This window comes from Grus americana, chromosome 3 (assembly GCF_028858705.1).
Source record: "Grus americana isolate bGruAme1 chromosome 3, bGruAme1.mat, whole genome shotgun sequence".
NCBI classification, from domain to species: Eukaryota; Metazoa; Chordata; class Aves; order Gruiformes; family Gruidae; genus Grus; species Grus americana.
The window spans coordinates 89,564,452-89,591,272 of NC_072854.1; the positions used below are offsets into that span (position 1 = coordinate 89,564,452).

A 26,821-nucleotide genomic window follows, 5' to 3' on the forward strand; every position below is an offset into this window, starting at 1 on the left:
AGTCCCCAGTCCGAGGCGTGCTGCCGTACCGTACCCCGTTCAGAGGAGCTGTGGGAGGTTGGTGGAAACACCACACAGGTCAGGAATGCTCCATGGGCTAGCACTGGACCACGCAGCTTGGCTTCAAATAGAAGGCATTATAAAAAAAGATAATGTTCAGCCCCTCACAGAATTGCGCTGCTTGTAAAGAGCAGTAATTTTTAGCCTGTATGTATGAATCATGTAATATATTGACCTACAGAGGAAAATGACCTATTTCTGTACGTGCTTTCTATACTTAGATAAGCTGAAACACACTCTTCTCTTTCTCCTTTATTTTTTTTTAACTAAAGTGTGTATAAATCAGTTTTATTAGAAAATCTATGTGAACTATGTAGCAAAATCATTTTAGAAATTACAGCAAATATTAATGGGCATAGTATGGTAGCTGGGAGTAAGATAAAGATGTGTTAAAAACAAGTTGATTCCAAGCTGATGCTAGTGTTTGAGGAATCCTGTCTTTGGAATCTTTCCTTTGCATTTTTGTACTCCCGAAAAAAACTGAACTTTAAACTTTTTTAAGCTTATTGGAAAATACTTTCAATTCTATTTCAGCTTTTAAATGTACAATGTAATTTAATTATGCATAATGCTTGGCTGGTATTTTTAAATGATGAGTGTTTAGTAAGTCTTAAGATGATTGTAATTAAAAAAAAAAAACCAAACCCACAAACATTGGAAATGAGTACCCTAATCTTGTCACGATCTATAAAATATACAAATAATTGCACTAAATGAACTGAATGTTGCTGTCTGCTACTTTTTATACGGGTTATTGGCATTCCATGTGCTAGTTTTCAAGTAAGCTTTATGTCCTCTTATTTAACTTTTTCAGAAATATCTCTGTGGTTTTAATATGCAAGAGAGGAAATCTACTGTACTTTACCTATTGTTGGAGGAAAAAAGTTAACAGTAATTTGTGCTATAAAAACATAGTAATTATAACAGATTCCTATCTAGCCCTCCAACTTCTTCACAGTTTTAGAAGTTATTTTTTCTATTTTTTCACTTGAAAAAAGAATTGATCATCAATAGTAGTCACAAGCACATACATCTCCATTATCTGCTATGGCTTGAAAGTGCCAAATGCAGAGATTTTGCCAGTCATGCAGAGGGAGCACACGCCATGGACAGAGACCTGTACACCCCGTAGACCCGCTGAACCTAAGGGTGACAGTTAACGATAATTTTCTTTACTTGATCAGTCACTTCTTTAGGGGATGTTTTTGCTTTAAAGATCATGACATGTGGATGTTCAAAGTGACCTGCTGACCTTTTACAAATTCTTTTGGTCATCTAGGAAGAACAAGCATGGCTGTGAAATCTGTCGGTGTAAGAAATGCCCGAACCTCCCTTGTGGTAAAATCTGTCCGATGGGCTTCCAGCAGAACAGTCACGGCTGTGTTATCTGCAAGTGCAGAGGTAGGTACGAGCGCATTACCACCTCTAATCACAACTTGTTTTGAAAGCAGTTGGAAGCTAGAGCAAAAAAAAAAGGAATACTGCACAGAATATGTAAGAATTGAAACGTGGTATCTAGTGGGGGAGTCAGTTCAACTTTGCTCAAAGGAGTGTATTGTTTTGCAGGTGTTTGTTATTATCTGTGCTCGTCTTGGCTTCAACAGAAAGCCTCTGCTCCACTTTCATGTCCCATTACAAAGTCACAAAAATCAGTTAGTTATCATTAATAAAATTAGATCAGGCTCTTAATAAGTAACTACTAGAAATAAACTAGTTGAGGGTTTTTTTTCAGTAGCAGCGTTCATCTTAGTTTCTTCACTGTCACCTTTTCTTTACAAACTCAAGTTTTGGAATTGATAGATGCCCGGTACACCACCTAAAATCAGAGTGCTGTTTCTTGGACACTTTTCAGGCGATCTTGAGGAATAATATGTAGAGAGAGTGCTTACCCGGGAGAAAGGACTGGGTATTCTTAAGCTAAAGATTTCACATGTGCCACATCCCAAACTTATAACCACCAAGTTTGAGGTGGAGATTGAGATAAGATGTTCATTAGTTGTCTGCTTTAGTTTTGTGCTGCTTTTCACATGTCTCTTTTTTAAGGTATTTTCAGTTTGTGTTTTATATTAGTCTCGATATCAGACTTCCTTCATTGCTCTTCTCCATGTGTTGCATTTAATAACTTTTCATTTGTGCTCAGGCTTTCTCAGATCCTAACTGCCCTTTCATGCTTATTTTCTCCGATTCTTACTTGTCTGTTTTGATTTCTAGCTATAGGCAAGTAAGTTTGAGTATTTTCCCATTGCTTTGTGTAATGACCTCATTCTTAACTTTTTTCACTGCTATTTCTTTTGCATTTAAAAAAAATGCTAAAATATAATAGGGCAAGCTATGGGAACATGGGACTGGAAGAAAGTGTATGAGTTCCTGAAGTCACTCGCCTGTAGTTGAAGGCAAACATGCAGTCATGTAAATCAGAAGGATCTCACGTTGTATTTTCTCCACAGGACATCATACACTTGCAGACAATTACAACAAAAATTTAAGACTTCTAGCAAAAAAAAATTTGACATGTTATAAATATACATTGCAGATACGAGAAGTAGAGAGAGATTTCACTGACGTAAGCTGCAATATATGACTATATAAAAAATTTAGAAAACAAGAAAGGGTAACTGCTGAATGCAATCTCAATGAGACAATTCTCATCACTTATCTTGTCATTTGTCTCCATGTTCGCAATCAACACACTTCTCCTGATTGTTGTGATGCTGTGATGTAATATACACAAGATGTTCTCTTAGGTATGCCATAATTGCATCCCAGACTATAAACAGATGCAACTCTTCAGATACTAATTGTGTGTATGCACACTTTTTAAGTGCTTTCCTTAACCAGAATGGATTTTAAAACATGCACAATTTTTTAGCAAAAATAACATGATCCCTCTCTTAAGTAGTTGTGACGGATTGACCCTGGCTGGAGGCCAGGTGCCCCCCAAAGCCACTCTATCACTTCCCTCCTTGGCTGGACAGGGGAGAGTAAATGTAACAAAAGGCTCGTGGGTTGAGATAAGGGCAGGGAGATCACTCACCAGTTACCATCATCAGCAAAACAGACTCAACTCAGGAGAATTAATGAGAAATAAAACCAAATCTTAAAAAACCTTCCCCCCCACTCCTCCCTTCTTTCCGGGCGAAACTTCACTCCTGATTTCTCTGCCTCCTCCCCCCCAGTGGCACAGGGGGCCGGGGAGTGGGGGTTGTGGTCAGTTCATCACACGTTGTCTCTGCCGCTCCTTCCTCCTCAGGGAGAGGACTCCTCACACTCTGCCCCTGCTCCACCCTGGGGTCCCTCCCACGGGAGACAGTCCTCCACCAACTTCTCCAACATGGAGTCCTTCCCGCAGGCTGCAGTTCTTCACCAACTGCTCCAGCGTGGGTCCCTTCCATGGGGTGCAGACCTTCAGGAACAGACTGCTCCAGCGTGGGTCCCCCGTGGGGTCACAAGTCCTGCCAGCAAACCTGCTCCAGCCTGGGCTGCTCTCTCCATGGGGCCACCGGTGCTGCCAGGAGCCTGCTCCAGCATGGGCTTCCCACAGGGCCACAGCCTCCTTCAGGTGCCTCCACCTGCTCTGGCGTGGGGTCCTCCAGGGGCTGCAGGTGGATATCTGTTCCACCATGGACCTCCATGGGCTGCAGGGGGACAGCCTGCCTCACCATGGTCTTCTGCAGGGGGATCTCTGCTCTGGCGCCTGGAGCACCTCCTGCCCCTCTTTCTGCACTGACCTTGGTGTCTGCAGAGCTGTTCCTTTCACATATTCTCACTCCTCTCTCCGGCTGCAATTACTGCTAGTGGTTTCTTTTTCCCCTTCTTAACAATATTATGCCAGAGGTGCTACCACTGTCGCAAATGGGCTTAACTTTCGCCAGGGGCGGGTCCATCTTGGAGCCGGCTGGCATGGACTCTGTCAGATACAGGGGAAGCTTCTGGCACCTTCTCAGAGAAGCCACCTCTGTAGCCCCCCACTCCCAAAACCTGACCACACAAACCCAGCACAGTAGTATTTATTGTTATCATGAGCATAAACATACCAAGCCACGTGCGTACTACTTCAACATCACTTCATTAGCAACTTGCCTAAGAATAATTAGAGCAATCACCAGTATGTTCTGGGGTAGCTGTGAGTCCTTCTTAAAATTTTGACCCCAAAAAATTGATGGGTAAATCCTCTGCCTGTGAATTAGCTCCACTTTCTAAATTGCTTCTGCCCAAAATCGCTTATGCTAGGATTAATAGAATAGAACCATCGAAGTACAGGGCTAGGGTAGTCCTCTGGAAAACTGAGAGTCCATTTCTCTGCCCTCGCATAAAATAGAGTGTATCAGGATAATCCTTGACAGATGTTTGTCTAAGATTCAATTTATTAAGAATCTCCACTCAAAAGGGAAAGAAAAAAAAAAAGAAAAAAAACCCCTTCTCTAAAATAATGTTTTCCTGTGGTTGCCAATATGTGGCATTTTAAAATAAATTTTCTAATATTTCCGTCTCCCTTTCTACAAATTGAACCAGTCACTTCTTGTGCTAAGCTGAGCAGACGTATGGAACAGCTAAGCACCAATCCCTTTAGAATTCTTGCAATATTTAAGGGGTTGCAGCTGGAGCCCCCTAAATGTTTTTTGTGGGGTTTTTTCCTAAGTCAAATAAACCCAGTTATTTTGGTCTCTCATCACAGTTCAAAACCTGGATATTGTGCTTTAGCAGTAGCAGAAACTTCAAACTAGTAGAGATAGTAGTACTGCATTTAAATTTACAGTACTCCTGCACTTGTGTCTTAGATTGAAATTGCCTTCTCTGCAGCGGTATCGCATTACTGACTCATTTTTATTTGTGAGCTACTATAATCCTGGATCATTTCAACCATCTCTCTACTTATCCAGTTATTCCCATTTTATATTTGGGTGTTTGTTTTCTTCTTTAACTATTACGTTTTGTACTAATTTTAGTTGCCTGTGTGCTTGGTTTGTTTCTCCACATTTTGGAATACACTTTCGAATATTTCAGGAAAAAAAGTTTGATTACATCAGATGCTTTATTTATTAAGGAAGGGGAAGGGAATTACTATCTTAGACTTTTGTGTGTCAATAATCATTTTAATGTAGGACAATATTCCAGTGATGTTAATTCAAATAGGAATTAATATATAATCTGATAGTAAAGTATAAAAGTGTAGTAACTGAATGTAAAATTTTTCATAGTATTTCTGTTCATGCAATAGAATGAAGTCTGTTTTAAGAAGTATTTTATCCTTATGCCATGGCTTTGCTTTTTAATTCACAAAATGGTATGCTAATGTAATTCCTATGTATTGGGTTCTTACTCTGATAAGATGCATCAAACTAACTTTGCATCGTCTGCTTGTGGTTCTTAGCCCACCTTTGATGGATCTGCCATAGCTGAAGAAGTGCTGACCTACATGTTAGGAAAAACAAAAAGAAAAATCTTTACTAATCTTACATATAAACGTTACTTTTCATACTGCATCCTTTTTTAAACAGAATATTAAATAAGCAATGTTATACAAATAACCTTATATATATGTAAGCATTAGTAAAACATGATTGACATACCACTGAATACAAGTCAGTTCACTGACAAACAGATCCCAAATCCTTCGTCATCATAATGATGCGGGTGAGGGAGTGTTGGGCTCTGAATTCACTCTGCTGATTAACAAAGAATATATTGAGGCTGAATCCTGCAGCACTAAAATACCCCTTAAGATACAAATGAGACTTTATCCTCCCTAGACCAACTGCTTGCATGTTCTGACTGAGTGCAAGTAATGCAGCAGTCCAAGCTACTGTATTCGCATCTCAGTAAAAGCTAGGAATGAGGGATAAAATTGTCAGAACAGTTCTTTTCCAAACATCTCGTTTATCACAGTAATGTAAACAATTTCTCGTAGGTGTTTCATGAAATATTTCTGGTATCTAGCATGACTCCATTAGAACTTGCTTGTAATTTTCTGTCATTCATAATATAAGACCATCCTTAGCTCTTGTAAATGCTGTTATATTCTACTTGCTATCAGATAATCATATTATAACCCAGTACACTGTAATATTTAAATATGTCTTTTCAAATATGCTTTGTGCTTTCTGCTATTTCCCTCCATCGCATTTGTCTTTTATCTTCTATTATTTAGCCAGTACTGCATTTCTGTGTGATTAAAAACGGCATAGGTGCAACAGAAAGAAGTTGCTATGTTTTCCAAGGAAGTACATTCTACTACATCTTACCATCCCCTTCAGTATACCTTTCAATTGTTTCATATGTGTTGTTACTTTATTTCTAAGCGTAAATGATAGAATTATTAATCACTTGATTTTTATACATGCTTTAAAAATAAATGCAATCCGGGCATGAAGTTGGTGTGGGTTTTTTCCTAAGCAACATGTGCTTATCAGGACACTTCATTTTCTTTTGATTTTGTACAGAGGCAACCGCTTCTCTTATGCCTCCCGTTAAAATGGGCTCTTGCCTGTCAATGGATGGGCGCCGACATGAGAACGAGGAGAGCTGGCACGACGGCTGCAGGGAGTGTTACTGTCACAATGGACGCGAAATGTGTGCCCTGATCACCTGCCCCGTTCCTAATTGCGGCAACCCCACCATACATCCAGGGCAGTGTTGCCCATCGTGTCCAGGTAACACGCTTTCTTCTATGTGCTTGTGTTCTGTTTCCTAGTACATGAAATTAATCTCATGCGTCATTCAGTAATAGGTATATATGAAGGTTTCCATGCCCAAATATAACACGATGAGGGGCTTTCATTAAGACCTCAGCTGTGAAAAGTGGGAACTTAAATACTGAAAGCATATGCATGTTTTGGGTCCTAACATGTTCATTTTTGACACACTGAAATCTTTAAACTAGAAGAAGTTTCTAGTCTACATTAGCTGAATAGCAAATTTATAGTCACGTACAATTTTGTTACCTATAATAGGAAATATTGTAGTAAGCCATTACATTTTCTCCTTTTTTAATTTGGAGTTTTATTAAAATTCATCTCCTGATCTATGTTTCACAACCCCTCAAAGAAATGTACATTTAAACAGATGTCTTAAGTAATTGAACATCATGATTCTGTGTTCTGAGGGAAGGCTTCTGTGCCACCAGCAGTAGATTATTTTAATGCTCTACGTGGGAAGGCCAAGTACAATTAATGTTGCATTCCAATAAAATTTTAATAAGTGTTAATAAGCAAAACATCTATGAAAGATGGTAGAGTGTAAGATGAATGCCCTCTGTCTTCAGAATGATTCCTGCAATATTTTATGTTCTAAATAGATTAATTTGTAATACAGCGATCCTGTCTATCACGGTATTGGAAGTCATGTTACAACTAGGAACAATGAGGTTCACGATACTACTACAAATAGCAAAACAGTAAAACAGCACTGGCAGGATATTAGCAATTACAAACTGTTTCAAATTCTTTGTAAAGAGCAGGAAATCCCAGGAGCAAAATAAGCAGGCAGGTCCTCTTTCTGAAAGTGGCAGGGAAGAGTGTATCCTCCCAAGGACCTAAGATAACCAATCTCTTTAGATTCCTTAGGCAAATGGTGATCTCCAATCCAGTTCACACCTTGTGGTAACTGGAAAAACATAGTCCCCAAAAAGATGCGCGACTCCAAAAGATCTGTCTGCCTTTCAGCCTGTCTCAGTCTGCACCACTCTCCTACCCCCAGTATCGAGCTGGGCACTGTGGTTCCTGTGGTGCCATGGCCAGCCGTGGTGTAGCTTTTGGCTCTGGCTATTCTGGAGCCGGAGCTATTTTCAATACTAAGTGATTTAGCAGTGGTTACTGAGGCCGAGCTCTTAGTGCTTAGCATCTTAGTAATGACAACCATTAATGAAATTTTTAGCTGAGATGGAAACACTAAGGATGGAAACACTCCCACCAGTTATGCACATTAGGGGAACCATCCTTCACTTGCTTGTTTCTCTCCCATTATTGAGTATCTGGCTAGTCTGATGGGGAATGCAGAAATCATAAGGTTTTTAAAGGGACCCTTAGTGTTTTGTCAGCTTGGAGCACATTTTTTTGCCGCAGCAGTGTTGGTCCGTATGCATCCTGTCAGGTATTGTCATTCTTTCCTCCAGCTCCCCATCCACACACATCCACAGTCTGTCCTAAACAGTACAGTTCTCTCCTCTATGAAACCTCAGTGTGAAAAAAAAATAAAATTAAGAAAACAAAACCAACAAAAAGATTCGGTTGTGAATATTGTTCATAACAGCCAAACAGCAAATAATAGTTACAGACTATCATATTCCTAAAGTCATGTCACTGGAAAGGGATGTTACTCTTCCACTCACACTAGCTGGAATTCAGGGCCGCAGAGAGCTGGTGGAGTACCTGCAGTAGCCACCCACCTTTTCACAATGATTTCTGTATTATTGTAGGGGGTGGTATACTTCATGTGGATGGGGACAGGTTCGCATGTCAGTCTTGCTTTAGATAAGCATTCAAGATTAAAAATTTAAAACGTTGTTCCAGTTTCAGCAATTGTGTTGTTAGGTCCCCAAGACTTAATTTCATTCTACTATCAACATACTTGTGCATATTGATTTACCTAACATATACAGAACACCTCAGAGCATTCAGATAAGAGTAGTGTTAATTTTGGTCTTTCAGCAGCACCAGTGGCTAGTTACTTGGTGTATGGAGAATGAGTTTGAATAAATCCATTCATAAGCCTAATGCTCAGTTTGTAGAAGAAAAAGATCAGTACGAGATTAGCAGTATCTGTCTTCTCGCGCTATACATTTCTTGTGCGTGAGATCAGTGTTTGATTCTGAGCACTGGCAATGTTGATCTCTTGTACAAAAGAGCGGTTGCTTACCCAGTAGTGTCCGTCCCTTTGAGATACAATGTTTGCGTAGGTTTCTCTGTCTGACAGCCTTTCATGCTTTCGAGGTACTAGTCACCTTAGCTTCTGTGTTAGTAAAGTCGTACTTGGTGTAAACTCTTGCAATGCTAGGGCAGGCACAGCATTTTTTTAAAGTGATTGCATATGTAAGTGTATGAATTAATATGGCCAAATTAGTCCCAGTGCGGTTTTGTTTCTCCCACTGAGGTTTTATATTTGTTAGAAATTTACTTCTGACTTTATTTTGCAATGTATTGATTCTCCACTGATGGTGTTAAATAAATTTCATGGCTTTCAGTAGACAGGAATGCGGTTTGGAATTGTGAGCCTGTGAGCACATCACTCAAACGTGTCTGGCATAAGGATATTGAAATAATTAGCGATCCTGATCTACTGAGTTTTGAATTGCATTGTTAACCTACCAACAGTGAAGTGGCAGTTCTCAGAGGTTATTTTTCAGACCAAAAAAAAAAAGTGGTTACATTCAATTCCATATTTAGTTTTCAAGAAGGGGATATACCTTGACTGCTACAACATTGATTATAACCGTGTTTCTCTATATTAAGAGGTTTAAGTAGATTGTCACAATGCTTGTGAAAAGCTCTAGGTTTCCTGTAAGATTTAGAAAGCCGTTAACTGCTAGTGTTTTGCAGAAGTGTGCTATCCAGAAAGTGTGTATTTGGCTAGTTGCTCCTTCAGGAATACAGGAGTTGTACACTTGTAGCAATTCAGCTTTAGTGATATATCAATAGCAGCGCTGCTGAGGGAGCAGTAAGCAATACCAGATGTACAGCAGTACTATCTGGTTATGCTTGTCTGATTATAAACAGTATATGAGCAGTAGTAAAACAGGCCTGTGACTTTGCAGAGAACCAAATGCAAAGGAGACGACTGAGAAAATTGCCAGAAAATAATTCGTATTGCCTTTGCCATGGTTAGTTAGGATGTCATTGCATAAAATGTAATATATTGTTCCATCTGAAATAAAAAACAGACAGCAACAAGGCAGCAGACCAGCTATCTCACTTCAGGTAAATGCTACTTAATCACAGATGTGGTTCATAAACGTAAGCAATAGGAAAAGCATAGCATAAGCTATGAAAGATAAAATAATTCCCTGAAAGAAGAAATGCACGAGTACTTTGTGCATAAAGTGAGATCAGCCAGAGTCAGGTTCCTTGAGTTCTACCGATCGTTCTCCAGAAATGAAAACAAATAATTGAGTTAATTCGATGTGACAGTGTCGCAGAGCAAAGGGCACAAACGCCGTTCTCCAGGCAAGTACAGCAGTGCTACGAATGTGGAGTGAAGCACATGCACTTTGAGCTTTGGGCTGCCTACATGGCTGGAGGAGCTGCTGTCCATTTAATGTTTCTGTCCTTAACCAAGATACCTGCATTAGGATGATGTTCATATTAGGCATCTTTATAATTAAGTGGGCGAGACCGACCTTCAGAAAATGATTTAGAGATGCAGAGTCATTACCTGGAAGTCACTTTCTCTTCCTCTCCATTCATAGCTCAGGAAACCTGAAGTAGCTCAGTTCTTGATGTAGGCACTTAACTTCATTATCTAATGTTAGATGGGTTGAATTCAGGCTGAAGGACGACATCACTTATAAGCCTGAAGCTTCATGTTGCAGCACATAGCTTTCAAACTCATGGCTTCTGTAGCTGAATAAAACATGCTGTGTGAGGCGTCTCGATTCCTGTACACGGTGCAAGGAAAAAGCTGCTGGACTCACTCCAGGTCCAAAGCAACCGGCACAGCAAGCTGGCAACTATTATTGCCCCTTACGTGGGGCTGGGCTTCAAAGCATTGTAAGCAGGCTGTGGGGATGCAGTTCATGGCGTAACCTTTTCTCGATGGTAGGTGCTTAAACACTTTCAAAGTGCAGGATAGGTTTCTTTTTTCTTTTCAAACACCAAGAGGTAAAGAGTTCCCCCGTTTTTTAATACCCCAGTGTTTGGAGGATACTCATGCTGAACAAGGGAAACAGTTTCAGATCCTTCCTTAACTTGAAGGAGGTCAAATCGATTCTGTAAACTGCCTGGGTTAGAGGCTGGGTTAGTCTATTAGCCAGGCTGTAGAGGTAATGGGATTAATTGTGTGAAAAGGAATTAAGGTTCACTCGGTGAGATACTGTCACTGGAAACATGAGTCTACACACTGTGGCATCTCCTTGGTGCAGTTTTTATTTTAAAAACTGCAGATACTTTTATTTATTTATTTGTTTATTAATGGAACAAAGCAATGAAGCACTTCCACCAGTGTTAAGTGTTTATATGTTTTTAGGGGTTGGGGAGGAAGGTTGTGGTTTTGTTTTGTTTTTTAATCTGGCACCAAATAGTACAGACATGTATCACTCAGGAAACTTAAAGGCAGATAGTTGAATTTGGGCTTCCTGAATCCCAGACAAGAAGCATACTTATCCATCCTTTCAGGAATTGCACTGATGCTAATATTTAGCAGTTAAAAAACTGTCCGATCAGTATAATTTTTCAGAAAATGACAGTTGTCCCTTGGAATTCCTGCATCACAGATTGGTTTGAATTTCTTCTGAAATGCCAAGAATGTTTGACGTTATCTCTGATTTATATTAACTAGCATTTATTCGGACTGATTCTCAAATTGTTTCCTGTTTGTATTTTTCCCATTTTCCATGAGATGCAGGTGACGTAAAGTCAAAAGTGACATAATAAAGTTGAAAGAGCTTCATAAGTATGAAGTATTAAGAGTATATTTATAGCTGATTTTGCTATTCCTAATATTTTCAGTAATAACAGAAATTATTAATCTTGGCTACGTTTGTTAATCATTAGAGTCACAGTTGATTTTAACTGTCTTCCAATTCTGTTTTTCCCAGATGAAATAATTGTGCAGAAGCCAGAGCTCACCAGTCCATCGATCTGTCATGCTCCTGGTGGGGAATACTTTGTAGAAGGAGAGACATGGAATATTGATTCTTGCACACAATGTACATGCCACAGCGGACGTGTCCTGTGTGAGACTGAAGTCTGTCCCCCTCTTCTTTGTCAAAACCCCACCCGCACACAGGACTCCTGCTGTCCACAGTGCCCAGGTATATATTGACAACCACATTTCATCAGAGTCTTTTCTTGATCTGAGAATGTATGATTTGAATATTGAATGTTTCAGTATGTGCACAGCTGGTTGTTGTGGTGCCTTCGTTCTTCAGCAGTTTGGAGTTAGAGCCTGAAGTCCTCTATTTCAGCTGCAAAACTTGGCTGTGTGCAAGAGGTATCTTGTATGTAAAGAGGAGCTGTGGCCCTGAAGTTTGAACATCTTTGAAGGCAATCTTAACAATGTAAGGGATGCATGAGAACCAGAATCCTTAGTTGGAAGGAAGGTTTATGAAATATGCACTGGCTCGTTTATGGAGACAGGCAGGATTAGAGAAACTTCGACAGTAGTCAAAGTGCTAGGCAGATACAGGCTTGTCTCTTTTCCTTTCTACATGCCTTGGTTTCTATGAACCTTTTTATTACTATCTTGTCCACTTGGGATTTGGTCACAAAAATACTTGTTTGCTTTTACCTTCACCTGGTATGATTTGAGAGTGACTTGAAGGCAGACTAGTAATATCAAAGCATTCCAGCCCAGCAAGTGTGCCAGATTCCTCCTTGACTGCCTCACAGTGTCAAGAAGATAACAGGATTTGCTTTCCCCCGAGGAAGGAGATACAATTAGAAATGAACGTGAATTCCTGTTTTACATAGCAAATGGGGGAGTTTATTGCAGTGGAAATTTAATCCAAACCTGTGAATTGTATGTAAACTCACTGAGAAAGTATTTGTCTTTATTAAAAACAAAATCTAAAAATTTTACTTTAGGAAAAGCAAAAAGTTAGGTTTGGTGATTTCTTCTACAGGATGTTTGTTGGGTTTTGGGGTTTTCGGGTTTTTTTCTGACAAAATAGTTTCGGTAAAAAAGTTAGCCAGTTCTCTTGACTTCCATTTTTCTCATTATTAATAACACTGAACATCTGCTTAACTTCAAAATACCGCTTGGAGGAGCTCATCTTTCTTCACTAGCTGTATATGGAGCTTAGTCTCATAACTTACTCAGATTGAGAACCTGATCTGAGTGCCCTTATGAACCCTTTTTTTTTTTTTTCTCCTTCTCTTATATGTTCTCTGCACATACAGTCATATTTCTTGATCCATAATGTCTGTTAAGATACAACTTCATTGCAGAAATATGTCTCCCCCATGTGCGGACATGAGAATTAAAGCATACCTGTTGGCATCAAGCTGAAGGCAAATCAAGTTCCATTTGTTTCTCACCAGTTTATAATTAGCTCATGTAAGTCCACTAGCGAAGGGGACGGCAGCATAATAGCTTTTCACTTTGCATCATTCAAGGATTGGAACTGACATGGCAGAAGCTGGGATTCAAGTTTCAGATTTAAAATTTAATCTAATTTAAGGTGAATTCCTATAATACCATTCAGTTCAGAGCATTCAGAGTGGCTTTCTGAGGGTGATTGTTTTTCACCTTGCTGTCCTGTCCTTTTTTCTTTTTTTTTTTTTTTTTTAAATTAAACTCAATAAAGGTCTACGTAAACTTTATTCTAGAGCACATCGTGAGATCCTCATTGCATATAAGAACTGAAGAGGCATGAGGCTCTGTCCTTCTTCAGAAGTAGCGAGCCAATGTGTTACAATTCCATTGTTTTCTGTTGAGGCAACATGAGAGAAGTTAGCTACTGCAAGTTAAATAACTTAATCTGTTTATATTTACAGATGAGCCTCTTCAGCCATCGTCATCAAGCAATGAGAGCATGCCCAGTTATTGCAAAAACGATGAAGGAGATATTTTTCTGACAGCTGAGTCCTGGAAGCCCAATGTCTGCACTAGCTGCATTTGCATGGATGGTGTGATTAGATGCTACTCCGAGTCTTGCCCACCAGTATCCTGCGAGAGACCTGTTTTGAGAAAGGGACAATGTTGTCCTTACTGTATTGGTGAGCAAATAAAAATAGTTGATAACTTGCTGTTCCCTTCTTGGGAATAAGAAAGAAGTTTTCTTTCCAAATTGAAATATGTTTTCCCTGTTCTGGGGAGATGCAGTTTGTGCCTTCAGTCGAACTGGAGAGTGAAATCTGCTTAGGGAGATTTGAGGATCATGATTTGTGGTTTTGAGGTGGAAGTGCAGAAAGATATAAATGTAATTTGCCTACAAACTTGAGAGGACATCCTCCTGAAAACTTGGTAATATACCTTTACTAGATGAAAACATTACACAAAAAATCATTTTATTTAAAGGAAGACCTGCCAGGTTACACATATGTTATGTCAAGTTATGTGATAATATGAGGAAAATATTAATTATGACTGCAGAAGATAATGCTGAAGCATTATGAAATTTCACAGAATGGAGAAGTGTTAATGAGGCATCTAAATTAAAATACAGAAAAAACCAGAAAGTTATTAAAGGTTGTTGTAGAAGGGGCAAAATAATATATTTGAGAAAAAATTAGGGATTTTTTTTTTCCAAATATTAAACATGCATAAAGAATTAAGGGCCATGTACTGGTTTTGAAGTTGCAGTTGAAGTAAATGGTAGATGCTGCAGGTAGTGAAAATTGCCAGGCATTTTTAAAGTTGCAGAATTTGAGATTTCTGATCACTTTTTCATTGTATTGTGGAGTATTTATTTACAGATGACTTTTTTGTGAGTTTGCAGTAAGTACAAAGGCTGTAGAATGGAATGTGCAGATAGAGAAGGATTGTATAATGACCTTACTGAAATTAAGTCTTTGTAGCGTTGTTGGAAAGCATTCAGAGCTTACTATAACCTTCACTTCCAAAAGTAGTAGGGGGAGATACAGTAGCAAAGAATTCAGTAAAAAGGAATATAATAAAATGATTGTTAATTGAAGATGTGAATCAACTTGCCCAGTTGTAAACAATACAGTTCTTCATCAGAAAGATGTCAGGTTGTGAAGTCCTTTCAGATATATATCATTGATACAGCTCTTGAACTCTTTAATTCGTTGCAGAAAAAATATCTTTAATAATAGGTGAGACAGTTTTATAGGATATACAAGGGATTCCATCAAAGAAATGCCTGGAAAAGTTAGAAAGTATCAAAATTTCAGTTGCCCTTGGAACCCTACTTAGATTCCTGATGAGGACATTTTGAAGGGGAAATACTATGTTATCCCATTACTACTTTCTCATCATGGTTTGCATACGAAATGGAGAGGATTTAAAGTGTCTTTGACAACTGTCTGCAGGCTTTTCTTCCAGTGATTGACTTTGCAACCATAAAGATCATTTTAATCCGGAATACATTTTAACATTAAACAAATACAAAGTGTGTGCAAATTTGGACAATCAAACCAGAGGAGTCAGAACATGAGCCTTAGTACTGTACTGAAGAATTCTTTAGGTCAAGGAAGGGATGCACCACAGGGACTTGGGCCATGAGCTACAAAAATAAAACCTCTAGAACTTTGTGCCTACACCTCGCATGTCAGGTTTGCAAATATATACACACAACATATAGACAGAGTTTTAATTAATTCACTTTGAATCCCATATAGTTGCACAATATTGCAAATACTTAAATGCGTGAGCTATAAAACCCTAATGTTTTTTTATAGCAACTGCTCAGCAATATGAAATACAGAAGCCAGATTTTAATTAGCGCTCAGATATGAAGCCTTTCAATGAATGTACATTTTATTAATCTAAGCTGTTCTATGTTGTCAGTATGTTTTGTGGTCTAAATAACTGAAATTCATGGAAACTTACTTTTTTAATGGTTTCTATGAACTATATACTCTTGCCTGTAAGAGGAGTAAGGTCATGCATTTAATTTTTGTCTTCCTCGTTTACTGTTTTACTCTTCATTTCTTGAGAACTGTGAAACACATCTTTGTACAGATTGTTCCTTACTATTTTCATGTCATAGTTGATAAAATCTTATAGTAGGCAAACTCTGTGGAAACAGGCCTTCTTCATTTATTGGAATTTCAAAAATTATGCAGGGTTTTAGCACTGTATTTTTTTCTGCTTCTTTCTGGATCCAGATCTGGTTAATGCCTAATAAGTTCTTACAGATTCAAATTCAAAATTTTACAGACCTTGGGTGCTTTGTTGTTTGTCTGAATCCTCACATTCATCCTGTGTGTTCAACATTCTTCTTTCTCAAGCAAAGAAAGATTAATTTGGAAGGATAACCTTCTACTCTAGAGAGGATAAATGGGTATCTATTTGATCAGAGACGAGATTAGTCTTCTGTGGAAAACAGAGCAATGACTGTTTGTTTACCAGATGAGACTGATTTACTGGTGCAGCTAGAGGAAATTTGAGAGAAGACATGTAGAGCTAGGCACGGTATTCTGAGCTGCGTTTTTGTATGTGGGTTTCTTACTGCAAGTCTCTCTTGTTTCTGCTGTCCTTGAGCACTTGGTGTTGTGGCCTTCATCTTCATCCTGTGGTTACACTTGCACAGGGATGGACACCAAAACAAGACACACACAGAGGATAATACTTTCTTAGAACAGAAGTTTCCTCTGGAGGTTCAAAGGTTCAACACTGCTATTGTGATTTTATCCTTGTTCATTCTTCTAAAATACATTCACAGTATTAAACCGTGATGTGTTCTTTACAAACTTGCAAAAGCTTGAGCAAGTTAAAGGACTTTTCCAGCCAAACCACCTGCTGAGTTGAAGAAGCTGTCCTGAGTGGGGCAAGGTAGCACTTCTGGGAGCAAAGGTAGTGAGCATAGAGGACCGCTCAGGCTGTGTGCCTCACCCTCTCCCCAGCCATATCTGCTCTCTACCCAACACAGGGCTCCACTGGCTCTATATGCCAACATGCAAGTCATCTGTGGAAGAACCTGAGGTGGTTTTTTGCAGCTTGCAGACACCTTTTCCTCCCACTCTTCCTTTCCCATGTCCACCCCATGTTCCCTTGCAAAATCCTCTACTTGGGGAAGTTGGGACCCATGCTGACAGCTCTGGAAGCCATGGGATACCCATACCAAGGCCCTCTGGAACTTTTACAGTTTTCAGATAATTCCTTTAGTATTTTCACAAGAGTACTTCTTGCTGGTCTCCTTTTGCATTCAAATTTACTCTGTCCGGATCTGTTGCGCTGGTCTGCTGACTGCTAACCTTGTTATTCTGGATTATGTCAGTCTGTTATGTTGTCACTAATTAAAACCTGTAATGATGGCCAAATTATTTAATAAGGATTTTTATTTATATTTGGGAGGTAATTCTAACTGACATATTTACATATGTAATCTGCGTGAATGTTAAACCAGTATTTCTCTGACAGCTGAAGAAGTTACTTTACGATTTCATTGTTATCTCATGCATGTGCTTACTCTGCAAATTCACATCATTAGCAGGTTTCATCATAATAATTTCTGCCTCTAAGAAAAAAAGGTAGCAGGAAGCGAAGATGAAAATGAGGTGCTGCTTGGCTTTTGGAGGTTCTGCTGTGTAGTTTTATTTTGATTATCTATAAAGTTCTGCAGCAGCAAAAAACATCCTAGGCTAAGCAATTCATGACTGTCTTCTCAGTGAAATAGAAGGTGTACTGCAGATCACCAAAAAGTCTTGCATAGGATGCAGCATAAGAAAAATGCTGCATTGACTCTTAGGCAGAAAGTGTAATGCTTCTTTTAAGTGTTTTCCCAAGATGTACTTGCTTCAAGTCCAGGTCCCTATTACATACTGTGTCACAATGTATCTGAAAAGTTGTTAGTTTTACAGCTCTCGCTCTTTGGGAAAGGTGTTCTGGAACCTCACTTTTTTCTGAGGGCTAAGATCACACCAATTTCCAATTTATGTAATACTAACCATGAAAAAATGTTCTGAGTTTGGTTATTGCCTTTTTCCTGGGGTTTTGTATTGATGCAGCTACAGGGAATTACCAGATCCTCTTTGAATCTGTTTCATCATAATAAATAGTCTAAGCACTTCTAGTTATGTCACCTGAGAGTTGCTTCATCCTTCTCAGCATCCAGCCTAATCTTTTCTTCAAGTATTCCAGACTGAGTTCATCTTTCTTGAACCTTGGTAATTAGAACTGTAGGTAGTCTGGTTTTTTTCTTAGTTAAATGGGGTTTACTAGGAAACAAGGAGGAGTAGTTGGCAGTCTCAAGCAGTCAAACATAAAAAATCCATTTTTTCTTAATTTTCACAGCACTTCTGATATCATCATTTCATGTCCCAATCATCCATTCTCTAGCCTCTTGCATGAGGAAGATGATGAGAAGCAGCCCACGCTAATTATGTACTTCATGAAAAAGCAGAAATGACACTTTTTTAACAAAGATTTTCCAGAAGATGTGGAGAGGGTCTTTTAAGTACAGCTGGGATTTCTTTGTAGCTATTGTTTCGGTTTTGTGTTTGGGGAAGAAATCCGATTTGTGTGTAATTGGCCATTACCGTGTGATCACACCGCTTTGTTTTCCTTCCGCAGAAGATACAGTTCCAAAGAAAGTGGTCTGCCACTTCAATGGCAAAACGTACGCGGATGAGGAACGCTGGGACATTGACAGCTGCACACACTGCTACTGCCTGCAGGGTCAGACTCTCTGCTCCACTGTCAGCTGCCCACCCCTCCCCTGTGCTGAACCCATCAACGTGGAGGGCAGCTGCTGTCCCATGTGTCCAGGTAATGTGACGTGACAGCCCAGATTATTGGAATGCTGGTTTCCCAGCACTGGTAATAAGGGGGTTTGAATTGGTTTTTGAACGTCAGTCCGTGTTTGAACAGTATCAAGACAAGAGACAGTTAGACTTCAGGAAAATTAATATTCTTAACAGACAGGCATATTGTGCAAATACATAGTTTGAATTTTACTTATTCTGAGAATTGTGAACTCAAAAATTAGTTGCTTGTCCCCGCTCTGTCCTTTCACAAGGTTATGGAAATACATTAGTGAAGTAGGACAATGAATATTCTTCCGTCTCTGCAGATTCTGCCAGTGATTAACATTTCCATCTTTTCCAAGTCTCTTCATTACTTTTCAACTGTTGCATTGCTTTATTTATCATTTTAACTTGACTTAAAACTAATACAAAATTTTCTTAGCTGTGGACATCAGGGATATAAGAATTGGAGCTGGTTTTTAATGCTAGTCCTGACAGACTTCTACAAGAGTTTGCTCATCTTAGTCAGTCAGCCGGTAACTACAGGACAACTGGGGAGATTCAGCAGTAGCCCCTCTTGCAGCTCTCCTACTTTAAGGATTACAAAAAAAGGAAGGCAAAGCAGTGACAGTTTACGTATCAGCTGGGAAGATGTAGCCTTCCCTTGGTATTTTTGTTTAGTATCACAAAGGAGCAAGGCTGTAGTAAAGCATGTATTCTGAAATGGTGTAAGTTCTGGAACAAATTAAAGGATTCATAAGACAAAGCACTGCAGATGGCCAAGTACATTTTTCTGAATTAAGAGCAGCACTGGGAAGTTAAGCAGTCTGTAATTTGTGAAACGCATTTATCTTATTTCACAGAGATGTATGTACCTGAACCTACCAACATCCCTATTGAGAAGACAAATCATCGAGACATTGAACTAGAAGTACCAAACCGGCCAACACCAAGTGAAAATGACATCAGCCACATGCATGGAGGTAAAATCTGATATAAACTGGGCTAATTTAGGTCTATGTCTATTCCCCATGTTTTAGTGCATCTACTTGCTCTATTCAGGTAGCATCTGTGTAATGCTTTGACAAGATGGTTATCTGAGAATATTCTTCAGTGCAGAACTCTTATGTGCATTTTGCTTTGAGTAAAGATGAATCAGTCTATTCAATTATATTTATGCAATTTGGTCGCATTATCATTCCATCTTCAGCTTGGAAGAAACAATTGTGTTGGTATGATGGAGTTCTATAAAATTAAGAATGCAATAAAATGATGAATGAGGAGTGATTCTGCAGTATCTTTTCTGATACAAAAACTAGAAAGCAGGCTGTTGTCAGGCCACCGGAGGCAATAGACCTTCATTTGAACCATCTGGCATTCTTATATTGATAAACAAGAACGGGAAAATGCGTACCACAGCTTCACATATATCATAGACAAATGTCAGACAAAAAAAAAAAAAAACACTTCACAGGTATAATGACACAGGGATGATAAAGTTGTCCAAGGATGTAAATCCATCTTTTGTTTAAAACTGTGCCGAAATCATTATTCTGGGACAGGGGAAACACTCTATGACAAAGTCTTTGTTAACCTTTTCTAATTGAAGGACTACATAAACTTGTATATATCTTTTTTTTTTTCCTAAATCCAAGGATGATCTCATAGCATATTATTGTTTGGTGGCTAGGAGAAAGGATACATGAAATGTAACCGCTTTAGAAAATTGTAAGCTTAGATTTTTATAATTACAGCATTTTTATTCCTCACAGGCATTAGTAGCTGGCTTGCAACTATCCTGGGTGGGGATTATAAACGCACACTGCAAACCGTGGGAATGTTGTATATGTCATTGAAAATTATCATTCTTTGCAATTACATGCAAAACTTGCTACAGTATAGTAGACTGCCAGCAGCCTGTTTTCGCAGGCTGACTGGTGCAAGTATTATAGTATGTTCTCAACAAATGAGAGAGCATACGCATCAGAATTGTCTTACCAGTTTCTTTTTTGTGTTTGTTTTTTGTGCTGGTTTTTGTTTGGGGTTTTTTGTGGGGTTTTTTTTTTTTAAGAAAAAGGGCTTTCATCCTAAGACTTCCAGGTTTTCCTCAGCATAGAGACACAGGCTGATTTTTTTTTTTTTTTTTTACAAGTGGGAATTTGATTGTGATCAGATAAGGTGATGCGAATGCAACTGAGCTAAGAGGTTATTACTGTGCTTTAGATTCCATCCTATCTACTCTCTTTTTGATGGCCTTTTCCCGGCTAATATAGTCACTATATAAGATACTACATGTCAGTTCTAATTTATATGAATAAGGTGACGTTTCAGGAGAGAAAGTCCAATTTCATGTGAGTGACAAGATCCACAACTGCGACTTTCATAATTACATTCTTCTTTATGGTGAAGGCCCATGCATAATTACTAAGTGCTCACATTTGCCTTGCAGACATGAGTCATCTCCAGGGAGAGTACAGAAGTGGCAGTGGACCACACCCGAGTGAAGATGCATCGGTTAGCTCTGTTGCCTTGGTGACAATTCCAATCACGATAGCGCTGATACTGATCTTCGTCTTTCTGCTTGTCAATCAGAAAAAGCAGTGGATTCCAGTGTCCTGCTACAAAGCTCCAACAAAGGTGCCATGTTTATGTCCCTTTCCAGGCTTTTGCTTTTTTGGAAAACAAGATTAACTAGAAAATTGTATAGGATGTACTTGAGTTCATATCATCTGAACTCTCTTAAATTATTTTCTCTTTGTCTTAAACCATTTTATACCAGTCAGTCTGTTGGTATTTAGTCTCCTAAATGATTTTTTTCACTGTCAAACAAAAACATTTCCTGCCTCATATAGTAATGAGTTCTCACTAGATAGAAATCAAGCTCAGCAAAAAAATACCCAACTCTCTATATGTGTAGGTAAATACATGCAATTTTCTTATCTGCAGTCAAACTCATAAGAGAATTTTTTTGCTTTCTTAACTTTCATCCACATAAAAGTATTGTCTAACATCAGGTACTGTATGTACTAGTAGTGTTTATCACATTTTCTAATAACAGGATCATATGGTTCTGGGATTAATATTTTAAGAGAGATCTCAGGAAATATCTACCTATTAAATATTCTGAGACTACCAAAAAAAGGAGGAAGCAGGTAGCTTGGAAATGAACAGTGTTCATTGTTTTGTTTTGAGTAATAGTTCCATCAGCAGACTAAGCCTTTACTCCATTATTCAAATGCCATTTATATCAGTTCCCCAATTTATCCCACTTATATTTCCTAGATCTAATCAAACAGACTTTGTCCATACTTGGAACACAATTTGAGAGCATCTTTTCTTCAGTTCCACCTAGACGAGTAATACAGAAACTCTAAAAATCAATAGAATCACAGAATGGTTTGGGTTGGAAGGGACCTCAAAGACCATCTAGTTCCAACCCCCCTGCTGCGGGCAGGGACACCCTCCACCAGACCAGGTTGCTCAAAGCCCCATCCAACCTGGTCTTAAACACTTCCAGGGAGGGGGCATCCACAGCTTCTCTGGGCAACCTGTTCCAGTGCCTCACCACTCTCACAGTGAAGAATTTCTTTCTAACATCTAATCTAAATCTACCCTCTTTCACTCATGAAGTGTCTGTATTCTTTCTGATGCTGCTGCAGAGGTTTTTTTTTTTTAAAAAAGTCTATTCCAAAAAGTTTACAAATATAGCCAGAACATAAAGTTGAATTCAATTGTAATTAAATAGAAACCACGAAGAATCGTTGTTACTCCACTTCTAGTCTTTCAAGACAAGTAAGCAATACCAGTTTCTGAATTTCTTAATGAATGCATTCAAAAATTTAGGTTTAACTCTAATGTATTCACTCCTAAAGTCTCAGAAAGGCTGCTGTGTGACAAAATAGTTGAAGTGAAAATCACAACTTTCTACCTGTGGAACTATAATCAATAATTCTACATACTTTTTTACTTATGAAACATCATTTTCCTCAAACACTTTGATTGCTGAAACATTTTTTCAAATGCAAAAGGAATCATCCATATGCTAAGAAAGCTCACTTTAAGCCACAAACAGAAACAATGCAAGACCATGGATATACTGAAACTCGAGATTTGTTGTGAGGGTCTTTGTCATAAATGTTTTCTTTTCAGTTATTTTCAACTAGGTGTCACTCAGTTTCTCCTATTCCTTGCTGGGTGACTGATGATTCCTAGTAATAAATTTTGGCAGGCCTGTTTTGGCTTATATTCCTTCTCTTCAAAATAGTCCAGCTATTCAGTAAAGAACAAATCAACAACTGTGCTTAAATCATATCAATACCAAAAGAAAGATTATAGAAAAGATGTTTAAAATTACAGGTGGACTTCTAATGTTTAGCCCTGATTCTGTTAACATCAGTGAACCTCAGGACTTCTTTGTGAATCCAGACTTTTGAAGAGCTAAATGTAAAACATTTTACAATAATGTTTTGTAATAATTACCTGCGTAAAAAAACCCAAAAAACTTTTTGTGATAAGGGTTACTGAATGTAAATTTTTATTAATAAAACCCCTTCTGATTTAAGTCTTGGAAAAAGAAGCTACACCAGTGGAAACTGGAATTTTTAAGATTTGTAGCATGCTTATAGTGTGAGCATTTCATGTGTGTACACTTCATGTGTATCCATAGAGTTCATTTACTGCCTGTCCTCCTTCATGCTTAGCCCGTAAACATTTCAGGTAGTGTGCACCCAGCATTGTTTCACCTTTCTCTCAGCTGCAGAATCTTTCAGCTGAAGGGTTCCCAAACAGAGGAGTACTAGGACTGGGAAGACTCTGGGAATACCAGAGCTCCATTCAGAAGATGAACAGTGGTGCTTCAGAAGAGGGTGTTGGTCTGTTAGCGTGCCTGCCATAGGCCTTTACCAAGTTTAGCAAAAGTCCAGACTCTTCCATGGCTGATTTGATTTTGGTTTGTGCTTATGGACTTGAACCATAAACATTTTTTTAATTATGGTTGGAATACAAACTTTTTTTAACCGATTCAATATTCCCTTTTTGTCTTAACAGCCTTCTTGCCTAAACAACCAACTGGTATATGTGGACTGCAAGAAAGGTACCATGGTCCAGGTGGACAGTTCTCAGAGGATGCTAAGAATTGCAGACCCAGATTCAAGATACAGTGGATTTTACAGCATGCAGAAACAGAACAACCTACAGGCAGATAATTTCTATCAAACAGTTTGAAGAATTGCACCCTTACCAAGGATTTAAGAAAGAGAGAGAGAGAGAGAGAGAGACTAAGTCTGCTATTAAAATAAAACTAGAATTGTGCACTTGCTTAGTGGATTGTATTGGATTTGTGACTACATGTACAGCTCTAAGACCTTACTGGGATGAGCTCTGACTCCTGCAATGTGCCAGAAAAAGCATTCCCACTTTTCCTTGAGATAACTGACCAAGTGTTTTCTTAGAACCAAAGTTTTAAAACTTGTTAAGATGTATTTGCTTGTAACATAGCTATAGAGGTTATTTTGGGAGGGGGAATCAGGGGCTAGGGGTAGGCAATGAGGTAAAAGGAAGCTTCAGAGAAGAAAAGCTGGTCATGCTTGGCTGGAGAAGAAAATGAGTAAAGAATACTGCCGAGCAGCAGGATAGTGTTTTTTCTTGTTGCTCTGAAATTGCATCTGTTGCAGCAAAGCCTAACCCCAGGTGAAAAAAAATACAAAAAGGTCTGATTTTTTTTTTCCAGCTGTTGCTACAGTAATATACTCCTAGAACAGAATTTGTCACATCACAGGTGTGGTGTAGCTGCAAATATTTTTCTATATGATGAGAAGCTGCAGTAGTTAATGAAATAGCAAGGAAAAGGTTATAGCAGAAAATAAAGGGTGGGTTTATTAAGGATGTATAAAATTATACCTTGTGCTGCTTTTTGGTTTTATTTTTGTTTTCTTCAAAGCTGATTGGCTAGATTAGCCAGACTTTGGCAGAGTTAGCAAATGACTGAGGCCTAAGTAATTCCTGATATGAGCACTGGATCTTTTGACAGCAGTATTGAAGGACAGAAGGAAAAGTCAAGAACACCATGCAGTTCCAGGGGCTTTTGTTTGTTTGTTTTGTCTGTTGTGGTTTTGTTTTGTTATTTTATATCAATCTCTGGTTGTTCATACAGGAGAAGGAAAAATATTTTTGTTGGACAAAGCTCTTGCTTACAAGAGAGTAAAAAAGAGACTGTTTTAAGGTTGTTGTTTTTTTCTTGTTGATGTTCTTATTTACTGGTATGCAGATTTAGAAACTACTTCCATGCTAGGAAGCTGCTTAATTTTAATTGTATATTACTCAAGCACCTTTTTTGAAGCTCAGAAAAAAAAGGAGATCATGCTTCTTTAAACTTTAGCATTATAGGAATATTTATGTAAATATAATTATGCTAAAAACAACAAAAAGTATTTGTATGTTTGTGTATATATATGTATATACAAATGCATGTAGGTATACATATGTATATATACGTGCATGTGTATATACACTATACATATATATACTGTATATATAAAATACTATGTATACAGTATATATTTTTTCTATTTTTTTTCTTGTTGAATGTATTTTTATCTGAGAGAGATTTTACCCAGAGCAGAAACAGATAAACAGGCATTCCATATCAATGCTTAATCGCTTGTGAGTTTAGAAAGACAAGAAAAGAGCATCTCATTCTACCTACAGTTTGATTTGATTTGAAAGTGTTTGTTTGCGTGCGCGTGTGTGTGTGTGTGCACTCTTGTGTTTGCGTGTGTACAGTACGTGCACGATTATAGCAGTAAGCGTTGCTCTTGCTACTTGCTACATTTCAGGGTGTTTCTTATTTTTCTTTTCCTGCTTAGCCTTAAAAAGGCTTTTTAATGAATGCATTGGCTAGAGACACTGATGACAATATACATGCAGCACTAATCAGCTCCATAAAGTAACACCATCGGCTCCTGGATTTTCTTTTTTTTTTTCTTTCTTTTTTTCTTTTTTTTTTTTTTCAAACAATTGTTTGAAACAACTACTGGAATATTGTCCACATTAAGCTGGAAGTTTGTTGTAGCTTGCCTCATTTATAACTCTGACTGTATAATACAATGTTAACTTTCCAAACAGGTCTTGGCACTTTTATACTAATTACCCATTTGTGCATTGCCTTTTTTCTTTTACAAATGCTTGTCATGAGAGACACAGATACCCAGTATGCTTAATGTGAAAAGAAAATGTATTTTTTTGTAAAGGAACTCTCAAGTATTGTTGTAAATACTTGGTCAGAGGTTGCTGAACTTTAAAACTGAAAAAAAAAAACCCTAATTTATTATTATAATGACCTAATTTATTAATCTGAAGATTAACAATTTTTTTGTTTTAGAATATCAAAAAGGTGTTCTAGCTGTTTGCATCAAAGAAAAAAATAGGTGTATCATTAAGGGTCAACATTTTTTCTGCTTATATAACTTCAGTTTCCAACCACCAATAAGAAAAATTGTCGTTTCCCCAGTGTTTTGTACTCAATCTGATATTGAAACAGAGATGTTTCTGTCCAGTTACTACAAAGATTTTGTCAAGACAAAACATCCATTCCTTGCATAAGAGTAAGCAGTCTTTATCCAGAAATTGTAAATGCTTGCTTTTGTTTTACAATCAAGGCCATATTCTGAAAATATTAGCAAGATATAGGACATGGTGTAAAATGTTTTTTATTATTATTATTTTATTATTATTATTTTAAAGATATGATTTATCCTATGTGCTGTATCCATTACACTCTTTTACTTTGGTTCCTGTTGTGCTCTTGTAAGAGAAATGCAGATATAATTTTCTGAAAAATAGATGCATATGTGGCACTCGGAGTGCACTGCGGTTCAGCAGATTGCTTGTTTACTTTTTTAACTGTAAGGCGGTTTCTTGTAATTTGGCTCTTGGCAGCACAATAAAAAAATTTTAAACCTATTGATGCATATTTTCTTAAATGTTCATATTTATTACTTCCACACACTGGTCCTTGAGACATTAGTTTATATCTTGATATTATGGTGAGGTTTTTTCCCCTGGGAGTAGGAACTCACATTATTGTCCTGCTGAGCCTAGATCAGAAGAGTTCAGAAAATACTGTGGGTAAAGAACAGTTTGCAATCGCAGAAGTTCTGGGTTTTACACTAAAGAATTTTCACATTAGAGGGATCTGTGGAATTCCAGATAGTTTCAGCATCCAGTAAAGAGCAATCTCTCAA

General features: G+C 38.1%; 1 protein-coding gene across 1 annotated transcript in view; it reads left to right on the forward strand.

Annotated features, from left to right (window-relative positions):
- CRIM1 (cysteine rich transmembrane BMP regulator 1) overlaps positions 1-26,532 on the forward strand; it is a 194,041-nt gene extending 167,509 nt beyond the window's left edge. Inside the window, exons 10-17 of the mRNA XM_054820273.1 lie at positions 1,340-1,461; positions 6,501-6,710; positions 11,807-12,022; positions 13,707-13,928; positions 18,409-18,603; positions 19,445-19,564; positions 21,031-21,218; positions 23,628-26,532. Of these exons, the coding sequence (XP_054676248.1) occupies positions 1,340-1,461; positions 6,501-6,710; positions 11,807-12,022; positions 13,707-13,928; positions 18,409-18,603; positions 19,445-19,564; positions 21,031-21,218; positions 23,628-23,804 (1,450 nt within the window). The 3' untranslated portion in view covers positions 23,805-26,532. The remainder of the gene's footprint in view (positions 1-1,339; positions 1,462-6,500; positions 6,711-11,806; positions 12,023-13,706; positions 13,929-18,408; positions 18,604-19,444; positions 19,565-21,030; positions 21,219-23,627) is intronic.
- The last annotated feature ends 289 nt before the right edge of the window (positions 26,533-26,821 follow it).